Source organism: Camelus ferus, chromosome 16 (assembly GCF_009834535.1).
Source record: "Camelus ferus isolate YT-003-E chromosome 16, BCGSAC_Cfer_1.0, whole genome shotgun sequence".
Taxonomy (NCBI): Eukaryota; Metazoa; Chordata; class Mammalia; order Artiodactyla; family Camelidae; genus Camelus; species Camelus ferus.
Window position 1 is genome coordinate 336,374 of NC_045711.1, and position 18,393 is coordinate 354,766.

At 40.8% G+C, this 18,393-nt stretch overlaps 1 protein-coding gene across 9 annotated transcripts in view; it reads right to left on the bottom strand.

Moving 5' to 3' along the window:
- KIAA0753 (KIAA0753 ortholog) overlaps positions 1-18,393 on the bottom strand; it is a 67,386-nt gene that overhangs the window by 16,142 nt on the left and 32,851 nt on the right. For all 9 annotated transcript variants that reach the window (XR_004326492.1, XR_001364986.2, XR_004326493.1 and 6 more), the window contains exons 8-13: positions 10,163-10,395; positions 8,691-8,857; positions 7,019-7,135; positions 5,874-5,963; positions 2,828-2,906; positions 1,690-1,773 (exon numbers count right to left, since the gene is read on the bottom strand). Coding sequence is in view for 6 of the 9 variants with exons in the window: in XM_032497961.1 (XP_032353852.1) it covers positions 1,690-1,773; positions 2,828-2,906; positions 5,874-5,963; positions 7,019-7,135; positions 8,691-8,857; positions 10,163-10,395 (770 nt within the window). In the remaining 3 variants the exon portion in view is untranslated. The remainder of the gene's footprint in view (positions 1-1,689; positions 1,774-2,827; positions 2,907-5,873; positions 5,964-7,018; positions 7,136-8,690; positions 8,858-10,162; positions 10,396-18,393) is intronic.

Consider the following 18,393-nt stretch of genomic DNA (forward strand, 5'->3'; position numbering starts at 1 on the left):
GAGACAAAGGAGATCCCAACATGCCGATGTTGGAAAGATCACCAAAATATAAAGAAAGAAGCTGGACACAGAGGAGTATATGGTATCTGTTTGTGGGGAGGTTTGACTTTTTACATGATACTTTTTCTAAATTGTTTGCATTTTTAGCCATGTGCATATGTAAACTTTCAATTAAAAAAAAACCCCGAAACTCTTTGGAAACATGGGTTTCACATGCAAGTTCAGCTAGGGACAGCAGCGCAAGGAGACGCACGTGCTTTAATGGCACCCTTCCAAGAACTCGCTCCTGGTATCAGAGATCATCTCGTCTGTAAGGACGCCTATTAAGAGTTTTACTTTACTTGTAAAGCAGAGCAAACATCTCCGTTTTAGAGATGGGGATTCTGAGAATTTGTGTTCAAGGTCCCACAGCTCTTTTATAAGTTGACACAGCAGAGGAAGTCTTTTGACTTCATCATGCCAACTTCAGTGAGTTTGTTCGTATTCAGTTATTTATAAACACTGACTCGCGATGGTGCCACCTGGGAAAGTCTTTGCAATCATGCTGATGTTTACAGCAGCCCAGAACTCTAAATACTGGAAAGAGTTACTTCTCTTTTTCAACAAACTGTATTAAAGGCCATTTCATGCCCACAGAATGACTCTCATCCACAGGGTCAACCATTCCTAGTAATATTCAAGCATGTCTACGTCACCGATAGCACCTACATTCACTTCTCTTCTCTTTCATATTAAAATGCCCCATGGAGCTGGCTCCCTAGATTAGACGTCAGTCGCATTATTTTGCGAGGGAAAAAAGTATCATCTGGCCCCGTATGTAAGAGCTACAGGTAGACTTTCAGCTTCCAGGCTCAGAAGCCTCACCTCACATGAGATTCTGTCACAAAACACTGGTGCAATAAAATTACAATCATCAAGATTATAAAAATACACCAAAGCTGAACGATTGCTCAGTAATTAGAATAGGGATACATTCTCAAAATCTACTTTCTTCCTGGGCTGGTGGAGCTTCATTCCAACTTTTAACTCTGAAACCATACTCGCTCTGCCCTTCTGCCTTCTGGATGCAGTCTGCACCTCCCCATCCCCAGCCCGAAGCCCACGCGGGGCAGGAACATTGCCACCAACACTAAACCCAAGACTCGGAGGAAGAGTGTAAGGGTGGACGTCCACACGATGTGTTTTCATTTTTCTCAAATGTTATCACTTTTTCCTGGGCCACCTTTTCTCTCTGCCAGGCCAGATACTGGCCATTATTAGACACTCAAAACATGCTGGCCTAACAATAAATCTTAGGCCCTCAAAATAAAGGAAATTAGGCCAGTAATGAGCAAAACTGGGCTGAATGAGAGGAAATGAGGACAGCCACTCTTCTGCCACAGGCTGTCCACATCCAGGGTCACGCAGGGCGCCCACATTCTGTCATCAGGAAGAGAGGAAAAAGCCGCTGACAAAAACCTGTGGCTCCAGAGATTTCTGTGAGCTGTTTGCAAGGCTAATCTAAGCCATAATGCTAAGTATACACGGTAAGAATTAACATGCCAAACAAGAAAAATAACCTCTACCCGCGGGTCTAGGATAGTCTGGTGTTGGCAGAGTAATCCGTGTGTTACTTTTCCTTACAACCAGAGACATTATCATGTCATAACAGCAGCACAGTCCAGGATGCCAGCCCCACACAGCACACACCTCCTCGGCCGGCTGGGCTGGCACCGTGCTTCCTGATGGCCGATCCTTCAAGCGAGTATCTGCTTCCAGAGAAGAATTGACTCTCTATTAAAACAGACAAGCACGCTCATGAGTTATGAAAATTTACAACCCATATTAGTACAAACGAATTCTGTTCCCAGAATAACTTCAGTGGGGAACTGTTCATCAGCTTTAGCTATATTAGGCTTTTTGCAGCAATTCAAAGCACTCTGTCTTCATGAAAATAAATGTCACGTGTTGTTCTTGGCTTTCTGCCCCTCTTCTTCCCTCAACCTTGTGAACACTGCCAGAGTTGCTGTGTGTTTTTATGCAATTACTCAGCTTCTCTGTTTCAGTTTCCACACTGATAAAATCCTTAGGTTGGATGATTTGGTCTCTAAGACCCCTCCCAGCTGTACAGTCCTGAGACTTCCATGGACTCTGATAATAATTTGACCTTTCTTAGACCAAGAGACAATAGAAGTTCAGTGGCCTATTCAGGAACCCAGAATGTCATTTGTTCCATTTAAGATTACAGTATTATTCTGTGGCTTCATCCACTCACACAAACAAGAAAGAGTGTTTTCTATTTACAGGGTGGGTCTACAGGTCTGGCCATAGCATTTAGCTTACTGCTTACAGGAGGATGGCACAGCCTGCTGGTGATGCTCTGTGCAATTTCATCCTGAAGGAAGTTCTGGTTTGTGCACAGAAGCTGTTTTAACACCGCTCTCCTTTGGAAAAACAGAGCCCCTCATTCCAAATCACTGAGGTGAAAGAGCACAGGATCAGAGTGGAAGCAATGAGCTGCACATGAACATCACCGATAGGTCTATTTGATTGAAAGTGCAAACTGCAACTTAAACTCACTTCCCAAGCCAAAACCTCACCTTTCTCAAAAGTGGCACTTTCTCTTCCCCGGTCTTAATTCTTTACCCACAACAGAAGACACATCAATAATGTGGGCGCCTCAGAGGGGTCCCGGCAGCCCTGCACCCACACTATGCAGCACAGATCAGCACTGCAGCCTCCAGCTGCCAGAGACACTCAGCCCTGCAAAGGGTCAGTGTAACCCCTGGAGCAACTCCTTTTATTCAAGAACGTCCAAGAGGCAAGCAAATGGGATGAACTAGATTACCTGGGCCTTGACCAGAAGAGGCTTCAAACGTTCCAGAACTGCCTTCTCTACCTTGTCCGCTAACTGGGTGGCAGAAACACTATTTAGAAATAAAATTGAAAATCAAAATCAAAAGCAAGAAAATATCCTATTTTGCATATTTATTTATCACCCTAGATGAAGGGAAATCAAGTGATTATAAAAGCCACTGTGCCTCTCTAATTTTCATGGCCATACAAGGTCCCTGGAGATCTGCTAAATGAGGGTGCTGATTCAGTTGGTCTGACTGAGGCCGGAGATTATGCATGTCCAGCAAGCTCTCAGGTGAGGCAGGGCTGCTGGCCTGAACCGCGCACTTTGAGGACGAGGGCCGAAATAACATTTGAAGAAGTATATTAGGCTCTGAGTCCATTTTGAAAGAATAACGGCTGCCTTTAAACAACTAAAGAGAGTAGAAGACTGAACAAATGAAACTAATTTTATTCTCTCTCAAACCCCACAATAATAGAATTAGACAGAATCTCACAAACACAAGGGACAAAAAATGGTGCTGGAAACAGAAGGACAAAAGTGGTAAGTAACTTACTGACCTGTGAAAGCTGAATTCTAGGGTAGTAATGGGAAACCTCGGCCTGGGGGTGAGCTAGGAGGAGATGGCTTAAATATGGAAGACAAGAGTCAAATGATGTTTGAGAAGTTAGATCCCGGGGTCCCTTCCCTCCTTCACACAACTAGACCACTGCCTCTCTCCAACTCTGAGAGAAGTCTGTCTGCTCACTCTCTGGAGGAGCCTCTTGACTAGCCAAGCACACCTGAGACCACAGGTGCCCCACTGAAAAGAGGAGATTCATGTGTATGCATGCTGATTGCCCAGTGTTAAGACTCACAGCCTGCCTGCCCAACTCAGCACCTAGGACGCCAGCATCCTGGCCCTTACCCTCTGGGTCAAGATCAAAAGACTCTTCTCTGGACAGTCTGACCCACCCTCAAAGGAAAGACCTAAAGACCCACATGAGGGTCTTTAGCAAACAGTCCAGCTAGATGACCCTAGAGTAAAGTTCAAGGTCAATAACGGTCTCATCAGATGCTGCTAGAATAGCCAGATATCCATAAGGAAAACAATGAACCTTGATCAGTATCTCATTTCATACACAGAAATTACTTCAAAATGGATCACAGACAAAAATAAAAACTATAAATCATTTAGGAGAAAATACAGAATATCTTTGAGACTTTAGCACTGGCAACGATTACTTAGTTCACAAAAAAGACTAACCTTAAAGAATCCATAAACTGATCTTAATCAAAATTAAAAATTTCTAGTCATCAAGACACCATTAAGAAAATACACAGGCAAGTCACATGTACTGGGAGAAAATATTTGCTGCACAAATCCAGAAAATATTTTTCTAAGTTCTTTAAAAAAATCAATAATTAAAAAAAGACAATAACAAAAGAGCGAACGACTTGACTAGACATAGCACAACAAGCACTTTGGAAATGGTGCTCATCACCACTAGACTTCAAAGACATGCAAACGAATCTCCCAACAAGATCCCACCACAGTCTCACGGAATGGCTGAAACAGGATGGGGACAACTAGGTGGGAACCCCCACACTAACTAAAAATGGAAAATAACCCAAATGTTAATTCACAGGAGAATGGATAAATAAACTGCAGAATACTACGTGGAAATGAAACAGAAAACTACACAGGGCAGCCCACTCTCCCCCCTGAGCAGAGCGCACCGTACTTGCTTCATTTCCAGGTGGCCCAGATGTGGCCAGCCCCACATTTGCAAGGACGCACTCATGACCCTGCCCACTGACTTCCTGGGATGGGCACCTAAAAACACTCAGGGAAGTGCAATGTTGGGGATCTTCAGCTAGTGCCAGCAGCACCGCCTTTTCCTTGTTTAGCTAGCTTCGTGCCTGCTTCTCAGCTGTCAAGATCAAATAGTGTATTGTTAGGGGTAGACACAGGTAACAGATTTATGAACAAGGGTCATAAAAAGATGAACACAGGCATCAGGACATGTGAGCTCTGGGGAGAAAAGGGATTCAGCTGAGGAGGGGTGCACAGGGAGCTTTTAGAGTAGGGGTGATGACCCATGTCTCGGTTTGGGCGGTGGCCCACGGTGCTCACCTGCTAATGAAAGAGCCACAGCTCTTCTAACCTGGGAAGGAACAGTCTGTCGGGACTGGTAACAGAACGCACAGCTATTTCAATGAGACTCTGTTCATATGACTTCAGGGTGAATCGTCATCAGAGCTCAAAAAATAAGCCAATCACAACAGTATCAACTAAACTGTCTCACAGACTTCTTCATGCCGACAGTCAGGTGGTAACACTCTTGGGGGCAAACAGAAAAGGCAACCTCATTGGAAAGCCTTAGGCTGCATTCAACCTAACGGGAAGCAGAAGTACCCAGCAGTCACTCAGGTGAGCAGACCGCACCCCAACCTTTCATCTGGTGAGAGAAAAGCACCTTTGAGGGCAGCAGACAGAGGACTGACCTTTCAGTCAAAATTCCCCCCAAACTGTAGACAGCACTCAAACTCCACACAGAAGAAACATTTCCTAGCAAGAGTCCTGTATAAAATACAAGTAGGCATGCAGGCATCTGGTCGCTCATTCACGCGTCTGTCCCTCCAGCGAGGCCGGGCCCGCACGGCCCAGGCCAGTGGGTGATGCTCTCTACACCCTTCGGAACGGACAGGCACTCACTATCCTTCCTCAGAGGCAAACCCACACTTTCAGTTACTGAAGCCTACCCATTTCTTCAGCTTTGAGTTCATTCAATTCCTTTGTTCTTCTGGAATTTTCAGCAGTCTGTGGAGCCTAGATGACAGCACCAAGGGGTCACCCCGACTCTCCCCAAACCAGCCGGGACTCCCTGGGGCTCCAGGCTGGCTTCTGAGGTGACCTCCAAGTGCTTCACGCAGGCGGATGGCCAATAAACACAGGACGTGTGACTACACTGCTGAGCAATCTCAGCTGGCTGTGAAAGCAGCGGGGGCTGCAGGACAGGCCTGCTCTGTCTTCGTCTCCCTCACAGATAGTTACCTCTGGTTTTGCATTTTGTCCACTTCTTCAGCTTTTAATTCTTCTAATTCCTTCAATCTTTTGGAAGTTTCCGCATCGAGCCAAGCGAGTCTAGCAGACAGTACAAAAGAGTCAGGCCAACCGTGCCTCGAGCCACAGGGGGTCATTACCACAGAAACAGACCAGGCGTGCGACACCCCCAAGGGCCAGCCCCGGCCTCACTGAAGACTCAGGAGGCAGCGAGCCTCCGTGCTGGTAAAGCTCCCATGGTAACGTTCCATGTAGAGACATTTAGCCACAAAAGCACACCTAGTTGGTGTGCAGAGTGACAAAAAGACTGCCCACGAATATTCTCAAGAAAACTAGCCATCACTGCAATTAGGGCTTCTTGCTGAGCTGTGAAGCAAACCTGCTGCTGTATCTTCCTGCTCAAAGAAATGGGCTCCCAGGAGAGCTCTAAGGCAGAGCGAAGTCAAATAAAAACAGAGGAAATGCTTCGGCACAACTTCATTGTGTGCGGAAGGGCTTTGACACTTTCAGTGTCAGATACGGGAACAGTATCAAATTACCTAGCGGTCCACTTTCACTCTGGCTTTCCCATGACTGCAAGAACAATTTCAGCCAAACGAATGCAGAGCGACCTGTTTTCACTGCCCTCTTGCCATGGAACGGCCTCACCTCATCACCGCTATTTACAGCCTATTCTTCAAGTCCTGGTTGCTTTTCCATCTCCCTCCACAAAGCCCAGGCCTCTGCAGAGGTGTCCTGTCCCCCTCCCGAATTCTCTCAGCTTTTAACCCCTCAGCTCATAGGGGACATACCACATTCTATCCTAAATTATAGCTAGTGGTGTGTCCTCCTGCCTGACTGTAAATAACAGAGGCTGGGATTCTGTCCTTTCGCCCCCTTTTTAAAGGTCTCCGCAGATCTCACAGCTGCACCATATACAGAACAAGCAACTGGCAGACAACTGACACACACGCAATTTTTGAATGAATTAAATAAAAGAGGGGTTCACTGTCTAAGCTGCATAATTTGACAGAGAAGTTTAGTAATCTCCATTTTAAATAGCCAACTTTATACATAGGAAGGAGAAGAGCTCACTTGAGAATCCATGTGAATGGGGCCCTTTACTTTTCAAAGATTTGACAAATTCCAGCACAAACCTCACGGCTTCGTGCTCAACGGCACCTCTCAACTGACTCTCCTGAGTCTCTTCTTGCTGGAGAGACTGTTCTTTAGTGGCGTCTTTGGGGCTAGATTTCACCTTTAGCCAGGCAGCACTGCAAAAAATAGAACACTCTGCTTTTGTAATCATTCACTACACATCCAATGACTCATCAAAAGGTGCCGGCTCAGAGAAGACAAGAGCGTTAAACCGACGGTGAGCCACAGGATGGGGCTCTAAACTGGAAGCTGAATGGGAAGCAGGGTGAGACCTGCCAGGGTTCAGGCTCAGTGTCAAGGAGAGAAGTCCTCTTTTGCTTTATGGAAGCAATCACTATTTTAAATGAAAAAACAATTGTCAGTTGCAGAATAATAGGTGAACTTCAATAAAACCCTGTTATAATACATAGATTTGGGTCACTAATTACACTGCAGGTCACATAGCAACTCTGCACCTTTATAAGGCCTGCTACAGCACTTTGAGCCCAGAAGCGTATCCCCTCCCCTCCCTCACCCGCCACACATACACTCTAGAAGATGGCCCGTTGTGTATTCAGTTTGCAATAGAAACTCCAACCAACTGATGTCTTTATGAGCTTACCAAGTGAATTCATGTCTCTATACTAATATATTACATAAAAATATAGAATTTAGAGCAGAGAAATAAAAGCAAAATGGAAGACAGATTATGAAATCAGAAGACCTGATTTTAGTCCCAGCTCCGCTGTATAAGCAAGACATGCGATTCTCCAGACCCTGTTTCTTCCACTTTAAAGTAAGTACAACCATCCATTCAGAATCATGCAGAGTCTTAAGGGGGCTCGATCCCACCAGGCTCCTCACCTTGTCCCCTGCTGGCCTCTTAAGAACTGGACCCTTCGAGTCACCAATCTTCTCACTCACTCTCCTCCCCACATTACTGCTTTCTGCTCCCTTCTTTTAGTGTCCAACCTCCAGGTCCTTTCCATTGTGTTTTCAAGACCTACTGTCCCCTGGTACAAAGTTCTCTTCACTTTTAACCAACTCCCCAAAGACTGTTTCCGCCTCACTGGACTCTGAGGCCCCTGCAGGGCAATCCCTTCTCCCTAGCTCCATGACAGTGGGTCCTCAACTCCATGGGCTATGAGTGAGGGTGACAAGGCAGTAATGTCAGCACACTCCTAACTGGCCCCTCAGTCAGGACAGCGACTATGAGATTTGCATGGTTTTATAATTCATCATTATCTTGACTTAGAATTGAAATTATTTTTAGGTATTAATTCATTCAGCAAAGATCTACTGAATGCCCGTAAATCTTAGTAGCGTGTCAGGCACTGTGCTAGGCACTGAACATTCAGATACAATGAAGGAACACTTCCTGGCCTCAAGTAACTAGAATCTACTGGGTGAAGAGACAAGTCAAAGGAAGCCCATGATCCTCCATACAGCGAACATGTCCGCAGGGCATCGGGGTGACCCATGGGAGGTCACCCTACCCATAGTCAGGTGGGGAAAAAGAGCCAACAGGCTTCTAGACAAAAATGTCTCATGTATTACTCATCCAAATAAGCTTTTCTTCTTAACGGGAACAAAGGCTGCTGCTTTATTTGCTCTAAGCAATAGGCCACCTTTGATCTGTGGAGGAAAAATAAAATTACATACCCAGATGGTTCCTTGAATTTTTTTACGTACCATTTAGGAGATGCTGGTGGGGATGTGGGGTTCGCAGGTATCCAAGGAGCCCTATGATCTTTCATAGGCTGCTGGTTCATTTTTAATCTGGATGAGACTGTTGTCTGTTGCAACCTGCTTTTGCTGTGAGCTTGGGCTGGTCTATTTTTTTCAGATTTGTGGAGTCCCTGTAAGAGATAAATATGAATTATAAAGCCAAATGGACACCAGAGAAATCAGTTTTAACTCTGGCTTACTGACGCTTCAAATGTCCCTATGCTATTCATGCAGCCATTCAGCAAAAACCTTAGTGCAAAGTACTGTGGTAGAAGTCTGGGGAGGTTATAAACTACCCCGAAACAGCCCTGGCTGTAGGGAGGGGGTAGGAGGGATAAAATTGGAATCCCTGGCTTTGCCATGCTTATTTATATATTTATATATATTCATATATATATATACATATTTATATATATTCATATATATATACACACATATATATATATATTCCTAATTAAACAAAAGAGGTAAACTGTAAAACATTCTTGGTTAAAATGCTTAACATCTCTGAGTCTTAGGTTTCTCATCTGTAAAACGGGAGACAATGTCTTCATGAGTTTCTAGACAATTAAAAGGGCTGATGTAGCAGGATGATGAAGGCAGAAAGGCACACGCCATCTGAATAGAAGAACTAATTTAAAAAGTTCCAGAGGAGGCTGTCTTGGAGAAGAGCACCAAGCTGAATTCGCACGGCTCAATCCTGGCTTCCCAATGACCTCCTTTAAGAGTTTGTTTGGAGAGGAATGAAGATTTGATCTTAATCCATGATCTATCAGTAAGTGGTGATAATTGCTAAGTATCCTTCTTCTGGGTTCACCTGACAATATGCAGGTCTGGTACAGAAGCCTCTGGGCAACACCACCAACGGGAGTGGGAGTAATTACATTACGGGGATTTAGACTAGGAGGTGGTCATCTGGCCAGCTCTCCACTGGTAGGGCTTTAAGTGAAATTTTAGACAGAAGCTTAAAATATGATGTACTTCCAAGGCAGCTAGCTCCCAAAGCCCTATTAGAAAGTACTCACCCTGCCTTTCAATAATAAGTGATTATTATTCATCAATATTTATCTTCAGCAGGAACCAAATCTTAATCCCCTCAAATTTCACACTTTCAAAGCAGAAGCAGAAAAAAACCCAAAATTTTAAAATAGCCTGCCCAATTAAGACCTTGGTATCAAATTAGTTAGGATCTTACCAAGCCAGGGCAAGAGAGAAGGCCCTGTCTTAGAAACAATATTAAAATTTGTTATTTTCGTTCAAAAAAAAACCGACTTGGAGCTAAGCTAAATCAGTTTAGTTTTGATAGTTGGACTCAAGGGCTCTGGCATGCAAATACCCGAGAACTCAAATCCTGGCTCCACTGCTCACCAGCCTGTGTGACCTTGGACAATGTCAGAGTAATACAAATGGACCAAAAGAAAGGCGTGATTTCATACTTGCTGTCGTCTGGCCGGTGCCAGAGTATCTTTCTTCCTAAAAGGCGCATTCTCAGTCACAAGCTTCTTTTTCACCGCTCTTGTTTTTGCCAGGGCTAATGCCTCTCCTTTGAAGCTTGCATTTTGGTCTACAATAGACGGCGCTTCTTCCGGAAGGATATCCGCATCTAATACATCAAGCTCATTCTCCAACCTCTGGGTCACTGTAAGCTCCGTATCAGGTTGATACTTATCTGTATGGAGATTTCAGAAGGACAAACTGAGGGAAATGCTATTTGAATCAAATGAGAATGATTATCTCGAGACAGATAAGCTCACAATACCCTGTTAAAAACTGAGGTGTTTTGCTACCAAAGTTGCTCCTGATCCTGTGACCCCGACTGCAGCTCTACAAGCAGAACCCGAAGTGCCATGGCTGACTCCCTGGATCTCACCTCCCACAGTTACTCGTTCATCAGGTCCCTGGGATCCTCATCCTTCAGTTATCTCTTGCACTTATCTCTGGCCTTCCTGCCCTTCTGCCACTACCCAAGGTCAGGCCTGCAATATCCTGTGACTGTAGTAACAGCTTCTCCTAATTGACCCCTTCCTTATCTTCCAGCACACCTTCTCTTGGTTATCATTTTTTTTTATAAGATGTAAATATTTAAATGTCACTTCTCAAAACCTTCAGTGGTTCCTAATTTGATACAGAATAAAGTCTTAACTTCATATATGACATTCAACCTGTAATGGGAGAGAAAATAAAACTGTCTTTATTTGAAGATGAGATTTTTCTGTACAGAAAAAAATTTGAGAATCTACAGATAAGCAATTAGAGTTAAGAACAGAGTTTAGCAAGATTTTCAAATAAAAGAAGAATATATAGAAATATCATTCCCACATATCAAAGTAACTAAATAGAGAAAATGTAAGAGGTAAAAAAAATTCCCATTAACATTAGCAAATAAAACCATAAGGCACTTAGGAAGAAATCTAACAAAAGATGTTTAAGACCTTTATAGAAAAAATTCAAAGGTATTTTTAAAGGCCATGAAAGAAAATTTGGATCAATTGTTTTCACTAATGAAAATAAACACTGTAAAGATGTCAGTTCTCCCCAAAGTGATCTATAATTTCAAATGCAAATTCAATTAAAATCAAAACAAATTTCTTGGTGGATTTAAACATGCTGATGCTAAAATGCTTATGAAGTGTAAGACAGCCCAAATAATTCTGAGGAACAACAACAAAGTGGGCAGTGGGGCGGAGGTGGGAGTCTGATTCTCCCAGAGATAAAGTGTTCGTGATAAAGCGGTAATAATTAAGGCAGTGTGGGAGTGATGCAGGAACAGGCGGAAAACCAAAGAAGCAGGACGGATGAGACAAAGGCAGTATGACAAATCAGTGAGTATGAACTGGATTCTTCAATAAATCGTGCCAAAATTATCAGTATCCACAGGTAACGAAATAAAGCAGGAGCCTTGCCTCACACTGAACACTTAAATCCGAAATGGCATAAAGACACAGACGTGAAAAGAAAACTTTAAAACTTTTAGATAAAAATATAGAAGAATATGATTATGACATCAGGGCAGAAAAGGCTTTCTTAAAGTCAAATACGTTAACATATTTAAATTTAATTACACAAACTACAACTTCCTTTTGACAAAAAGACACCATAAAGTCACAGACAATCCAGAGTCTGGAAGTAGATCTCTATAATGCATATAATTAACATAGGATTAGTATCCAGGATATACAAAGAACACCTATGAATCTAAAAAAAAAAAAAAATCCAATAGAGAAACAGGCAAAGGATAGAAAATGGCAATTTAGAGAGAAAATCTGAACTGTCAATAAGAACATGAAAAGATGATTACCAGTAATCAGAAAAATTTAGATTAAAACAATGAGGCACCATTTCACATCCATCAGATTGGGGGGAAATTTTTAATGTGACCATACCAAGTATAAACTGGGATGCAGGAAAAAAAGCACTGTCACAAGCTACTAGTGCAGGAGTAAATTGGCCCAGCTCCCTGAAGATTCGCCCATACTGCCGCCCAGCACACTCACTCCTGGTACATACTCAGCCTAGAGGAAGCTTCACGTGTGTACCTGGGAAGATGTGATGAGCATGGATATTCACTTCATCACTGTTTGTAAAAGCAAAAACGTGGGAACAACTCAAATGTCCATCAGTAAGAACTAAGAATAAACTGTGGTAATATTCATACAAGGGAAACCTATACAGTGGTTACATTACTAAATTAGAATTCATGCCTCAATATGTACAAGTTTTACAAACTAAGGGGGGGAGCAAACTGCAGAATGAACATTAACATGAAATGCACAGCATTTGAAACAATACTTTATATTGTCTATGGATAGACAGGTAAGCGGTACAAGTGTAAAATCAGGGCAGGGCTACATTATAATAACAAGAGTAACAGCTGTGAGGGAGCGAGGGCTATAGAATGGGGAGAGAAATACAAAAGGGACTTCAGGTACAACTGCCATATTTTATTTCTAAGAAAAAAATTCTGAAGCAAATAAAGCAAAAATGTTAAAAATTTGTTAAATCTGGGTAGTGGATATACAAGTGTTTACTATTTTCATCCTTTTCTATATGTTTTAAATATTCCATAATAAAAGGAAAACTGAATTTGGACGACTTTAACAACAGTAGGACAAGGGCCAGACTCCCCTTGTATCACATTTCTAATCTGGTACTTTTCAAGGCCATGGAAGTTACACAGTAAGGATATATTAATTGGAAGGAAAGAATGCTCAGACTAAATTCTCAGTCTATAATTTATTTATTAACCCCCAAGTTTACATATAGCAAGGCAACGCTGACCTCTAGGTCCTGATGCCTTTTCAGTTATGATTTGCATAAATCAACATGCAAATGTAGTGTAAGTTTCAAGGGCAGTTGAGTTTGAAGACATGGCTGGTAGTGGGGAGGGAACCACCATTCTTACATCTGATGAGTTATACTAATGCAACCATTTCAAGAACATTTCAGAAGCCGCTAAAGAAATGCACCAGCCAACAATTACATAAATCACAAGACCAAATCAGGCTCACACATGTCCCAACTGAAAAGGGCAAAGAGGGTGTCTTCCATGCAAGTGGCTCTCTATGACTTTTAGGGGTGGGAGGTGGGAAAGACGAGACCTTAGGAGGTCAGAATGCAGGAATTAGGTAGAATGCAGAAAATGCAACCTTCTGAAATCCAGATCATAAAGACAAGAAAAACACAAATAAAATAAATAAAGAGGGCTACCACAACCTTCCCCATGAGCAACTGTATTAAATTTGCAAAGTGGCTAATGATAATCACACCCTAGTCTGTAATGATGATGATAACAATGATTTTATCATCATCTCTTACATCTGTACACTTTTTCTGTTTCTGACATAATTCACATTCACATTTGAGGCTCACCATGACCCACAGAGCAGGTAGGGCAATGATTACTACAATTTTTCAGATGAGGAAATAACAGTTAAGGATTTTACTCAAGGTCACAAGGACAGCAAGCAGCAAAGTCACATCTTTCGACTCTCGGTTCAGGGCTAGGCCCATTCATTCTGCCCCGTCAGCAACTGTGGAGATGTTCCACAGAGACACATTATCCAGACAACTGGAGCTTACTGACTTCTTTACGAATTATCTAATTTACTACTCACAACAACTCAATGAGTCACAGAGGACAAGGACTGCAGGCGGACCTGGGAGACACTGCAGGTTCGGTTCCACCACAATAAAGCAAATATCACAATAAAGCAAGCCACACACATTTTTTTGTTTCCCAGGGCATATAAAGTTATGCTTGCACCATACTGTATGTAGTCTATTAAGGGTACAAAAGCATTATGTCTAAAAAAACAATGTATAGGTCTTAATTTAAAAATAATTTATCACTAAAAAATGCTAACCATCATCTGACAATGCAGGGTTGCCACAAACTTTCAATTGGTAAAACCCACAGTATCTGCAAAGCACAATCAAGTGAAGCATAATAAAGTCAGGTATGCCTGTGTTATCCCCAGTCACAGGTGAAAAACTTAAGGTTCAGAGAGATGAAGTCATCAAACCAGGATCACAAACTGGCAGAGCTGGGACTAGAGGTCAGGTCTTTCCGGCCCACGTTTTCTACAGGTGGTGTGCCTTCCTGCTTTCCCACATCTGTGCCTGTGCTGAGTTTTGCACAGCAGGTCTCCCAACTCATCTCTCCGAAGCTGGTCCTCACCTTTCACCACTCAGCTCTCGTCTTCTAACTCACTGAGGACACACGTCTCTGCACACAGCCCTAGAAAATTCTCCACATTTCCTCCACAGTATCATAAATGAGCCCCCCAATACCCAGAACGCGTTACTGTGATTTGCAGCTCAGAAGCCTCTTCCTGCTCTGTTACACTTCTTCACAGAGCCAGCTCACTTAAGTGCCTAACTATGTGCCGGCCCCTGGGCTACCACTGAGGACATAAGGGCAGAGAGACATCACAGTTGTCCTGAGGGAAATCCCAGGACAGTAAATATCTAACAGTAACTGAGTAAGTTAGATTCTGCTGCATTCATGATGGAAGTGCTGCCCTAAGCTATGGAGGTTCCACAGAATCAGTAGAAGATTGAGAAATAAATCAGATGAAAACCGGACTAATGTATAACTTTCAAATCAGTAGAGGAAACAAAATGAAACAAGAAACATTTGATTAACATAGTAAATTACAACAAAGAAAAAAGTGGCAAATGAAAAACAAAATAAGGTAGAAAGAAGTTCATATGTGTTATTAATCTCAGTAAATGTAAGTAGGTTAAATACAGAACTGTACGACAGGGATAAAAATACCAATTATTTGCAAGGGACATTCTTAAAACAGCAAAGTAAGGGATGGAAAATGTTATTCTAGGCAAATGCCTAACAAATTTGGTAGATGAAACAATATTAATATCAAACAAAACAGACTCCAAAGTGAACAATATTAAAAAGACACAGATATTTAAAAATAACACATAAAATCCACCGAAAAAGGTTTATCAGTAAGGAACTCATGCATCTAATAGCACAACTTCAAAATGTACAAAACAAAAATCAATAGAAATACAATGAGAAATTTTAAAAGTCTCAAGTATCACAAGAGACTTTAACATAACTTTGTATCAGTCACCTACAGATCAAGCAAATAAAACCAGAAAACTATAGAAGAAAAAGAACATAAGGAATAAAGATTGGAAAGGAGGAAATAAACCAATGGTTATATTTAAGATGATATGACTGTATACATTGCAAAACAAATGATCTGCAGATAAATTATTAGAAAAAATTAGCTTAGCAAGGTTGCTAGATACAAGATTAGTACACAAAATCAACTACATGACTATACATCCACAATATACATTAGAAATCAAATTTTAAAAAGACATCATTTACCAGAGGACTGAAAATAGCAATACGAAGGAATAAACCTAATTAAAGATGAGCAAAACCATAAACACACACACTATAAATTACTGAGAGTATTTACAGACACCCTAAATAAACAGAGTGATATACCCTGTTCATGGATTAGGAAATTCAATACTGTAAAGATACCAATTCCTCATCAGAATTCCAATAGGTTGTTTGTTGTTGGGATGGGAGATGGTGAAAATGAACAAATTCTGATCCTAAAATTTTTATGGAAATACCAAAGGTCAATATTAGCCAAGACATTCTGGAAGAACAGATGGCAAAAGCTGTTCTACTAGATATTCAGACTTAGAATAATTAAGACACTGTACACTAGCATAAGAACCAAAAATTAAACAATAAGTTTATACTGTATAGAACTGGGAACTATATTCAATATCTTGTAACTTATGGTGAAAAAGAATATGAAAATGAATATATGTTCATGTATGACTGAACCACTATGCTATGTACCAGAAACTGACATAATACTGTAAACTGACTATACTTCAATATATATATATATATATTTTTTTTTTTTTTAAAGAACCAACAATTAGATCAATGGATGAGAACAGAGGACCCAGAAACTGACCCACACCTATGTGGACACAATTTACAACAAAAGTGGCACTGTAAACCACTGTAGAACAAATAATGCTAGTTCATCTGGATATCCATGGGAAGAAAATGAAACTTTTCTAGGAAATAACATTTAAAAAAAGTCTTCTTAACTTTGGCATAGGGATAAGCTTCTTAAATAGGATCCAAAAACAAACCCAAAAAAACCTATACAGGAAGAGACTGCTACACTGGATTACAGTGAAATTAAGAATTCTGTTCATCAAAAGATACCACTGCAACATTTAAAAGCTAACCACGTCTTATTTCTAAGAGGATACTTATGACACAGGTAACTGAGTGGGTCCATGTGCAGAATACTCCCACAAAGAACTCCTACAAATCAATAAAAAAAAAGAATAAAGAGAAAGAAAGGAAAAAAAGAGTAGAAAACAAGAAGGTGAAAGAGAGAGAGAAAGGCAGGGAGGGAGCAGTGGGCAGGAGACTTAACTGGCACATCACAAAAGAAGACATGAAAATGGCCCATAAACACATGAAAAAGGACTCACCATTAATCATCCAGAAAATGTAAACTAAAACCACAATGACAGCCTCACGCACCAACCAGGTGCCTAAAATTAAAAAAACTAATAACTAGTGCTGGCAAGGATGTGTAGCAACTGTTGTCATATACTCTTGGTTGGAGTATAAAAGGATAAAATGACTTTGAAAAAAATCTTAGAGTTGAACAAATACATACCCTAATGACCTATCAATTATACTCCTGGGAATATGTCCAACAGAAACACCCACATACATGTACCAAGAGACATTTACAAGAAACAATCACAGTAGTTTCCCTTATAATCACCCCAAACTGGAAAAACACCCAAAGATGAAAACAATGGGACAAATAAATGGCTAATAGTAATACAATGGAATACAGCAATGAACAGAAACAAATCACAGCGACACAAACACAGCAGATGAACCTCACAAAGTGTAAAGTGGAAGAAGCCAGTCACAAGAAAACACCTACTGTATGATTCTATTTTTATAAAGTTCCAAATTAGGCAAACCCAAAGTACAGCATTAAAGACCAGAATGGTAGTTAACACATGGGAAGAAGCAGGGGAGAGAGACTGCGAGAGGAGAGAACAGGGGGACTTCTCAGTGCTCGTAATGTTCCATGTCTTGGCTTGCGTAGTGGTCACGCATAAAAGTCTGTTTTCTGATAACTGAGCTGCAAATTTATATTCGTGTACTTTTCTATCTGTACATTCCACTTCTACTAAAAAAAAAAAAGGAAAACTAGTTTACTGGATTTGTCCACACTCTTCGATATAAATGGTACAATAAAAAATTCAATATTAAAATCTTAAAACTACTTTAAAACACTATCAATGCATATGTCAGCTTAAGAAAAAAAAAAAAAAAGAGGAAAAGAAAATCTCTTAGTAAAACAGAATAGAAGAAAATTTCCTTAACTTCATATGCAGATTTGCCAAAAATCAGCAGTCAGCAAAACATAAAAAAAAACATTTCCTTTAAACTGGGAAGGGGGAGTTGCAGAAAGAGCTGATATCCACCACTACAGCTATTATTCAATATTATCCAGAACTAAAATCCATTTAATAAAGCAAAAAGAGAAAAAAAGAAAGGTATAAAGGTTGCAAAGAGAGAGGTAAAACTTTACTTATACGTAGGTGAGCTCATCTATCTGTTAATTCAAAATTAACAAAATCTCATCATTTCATCAAATCTGAAATATCAAGTATAAGACATATACATATTTTATGCACCAATGGGAAAGTTTAAAATATCATCAGCTAATTATGAGATCTCATCAATCTAAGAATGCATCCCAATTTCAGAAATGTTCAAATGTATACCTTAGAACAATAAATACAAAAACAATGTACAAATCCAACAGCTCTCATGTAAATAGCAATAACCAATCCCAAAATCTAACTTAAAAAAAATTCTGTTCAGAATAGCAATAAAAACTATAAAATATAGAACCTGGAAATAAACCTAATAAGGAATTTACGAATTCTTATGTATTCCTATGTCAGGAATCCTGATATGCAAAAAATTCTAAAATTTAACTAAAGAGATAGAAAAGAAGCATAAATAAATTGATAAGATAATTTCACATTGTAAAGATGTCATTTCTCCCCTAATTAAACTATGAACTCAACGTAATACCCATCAAAATCCCAACAGCAT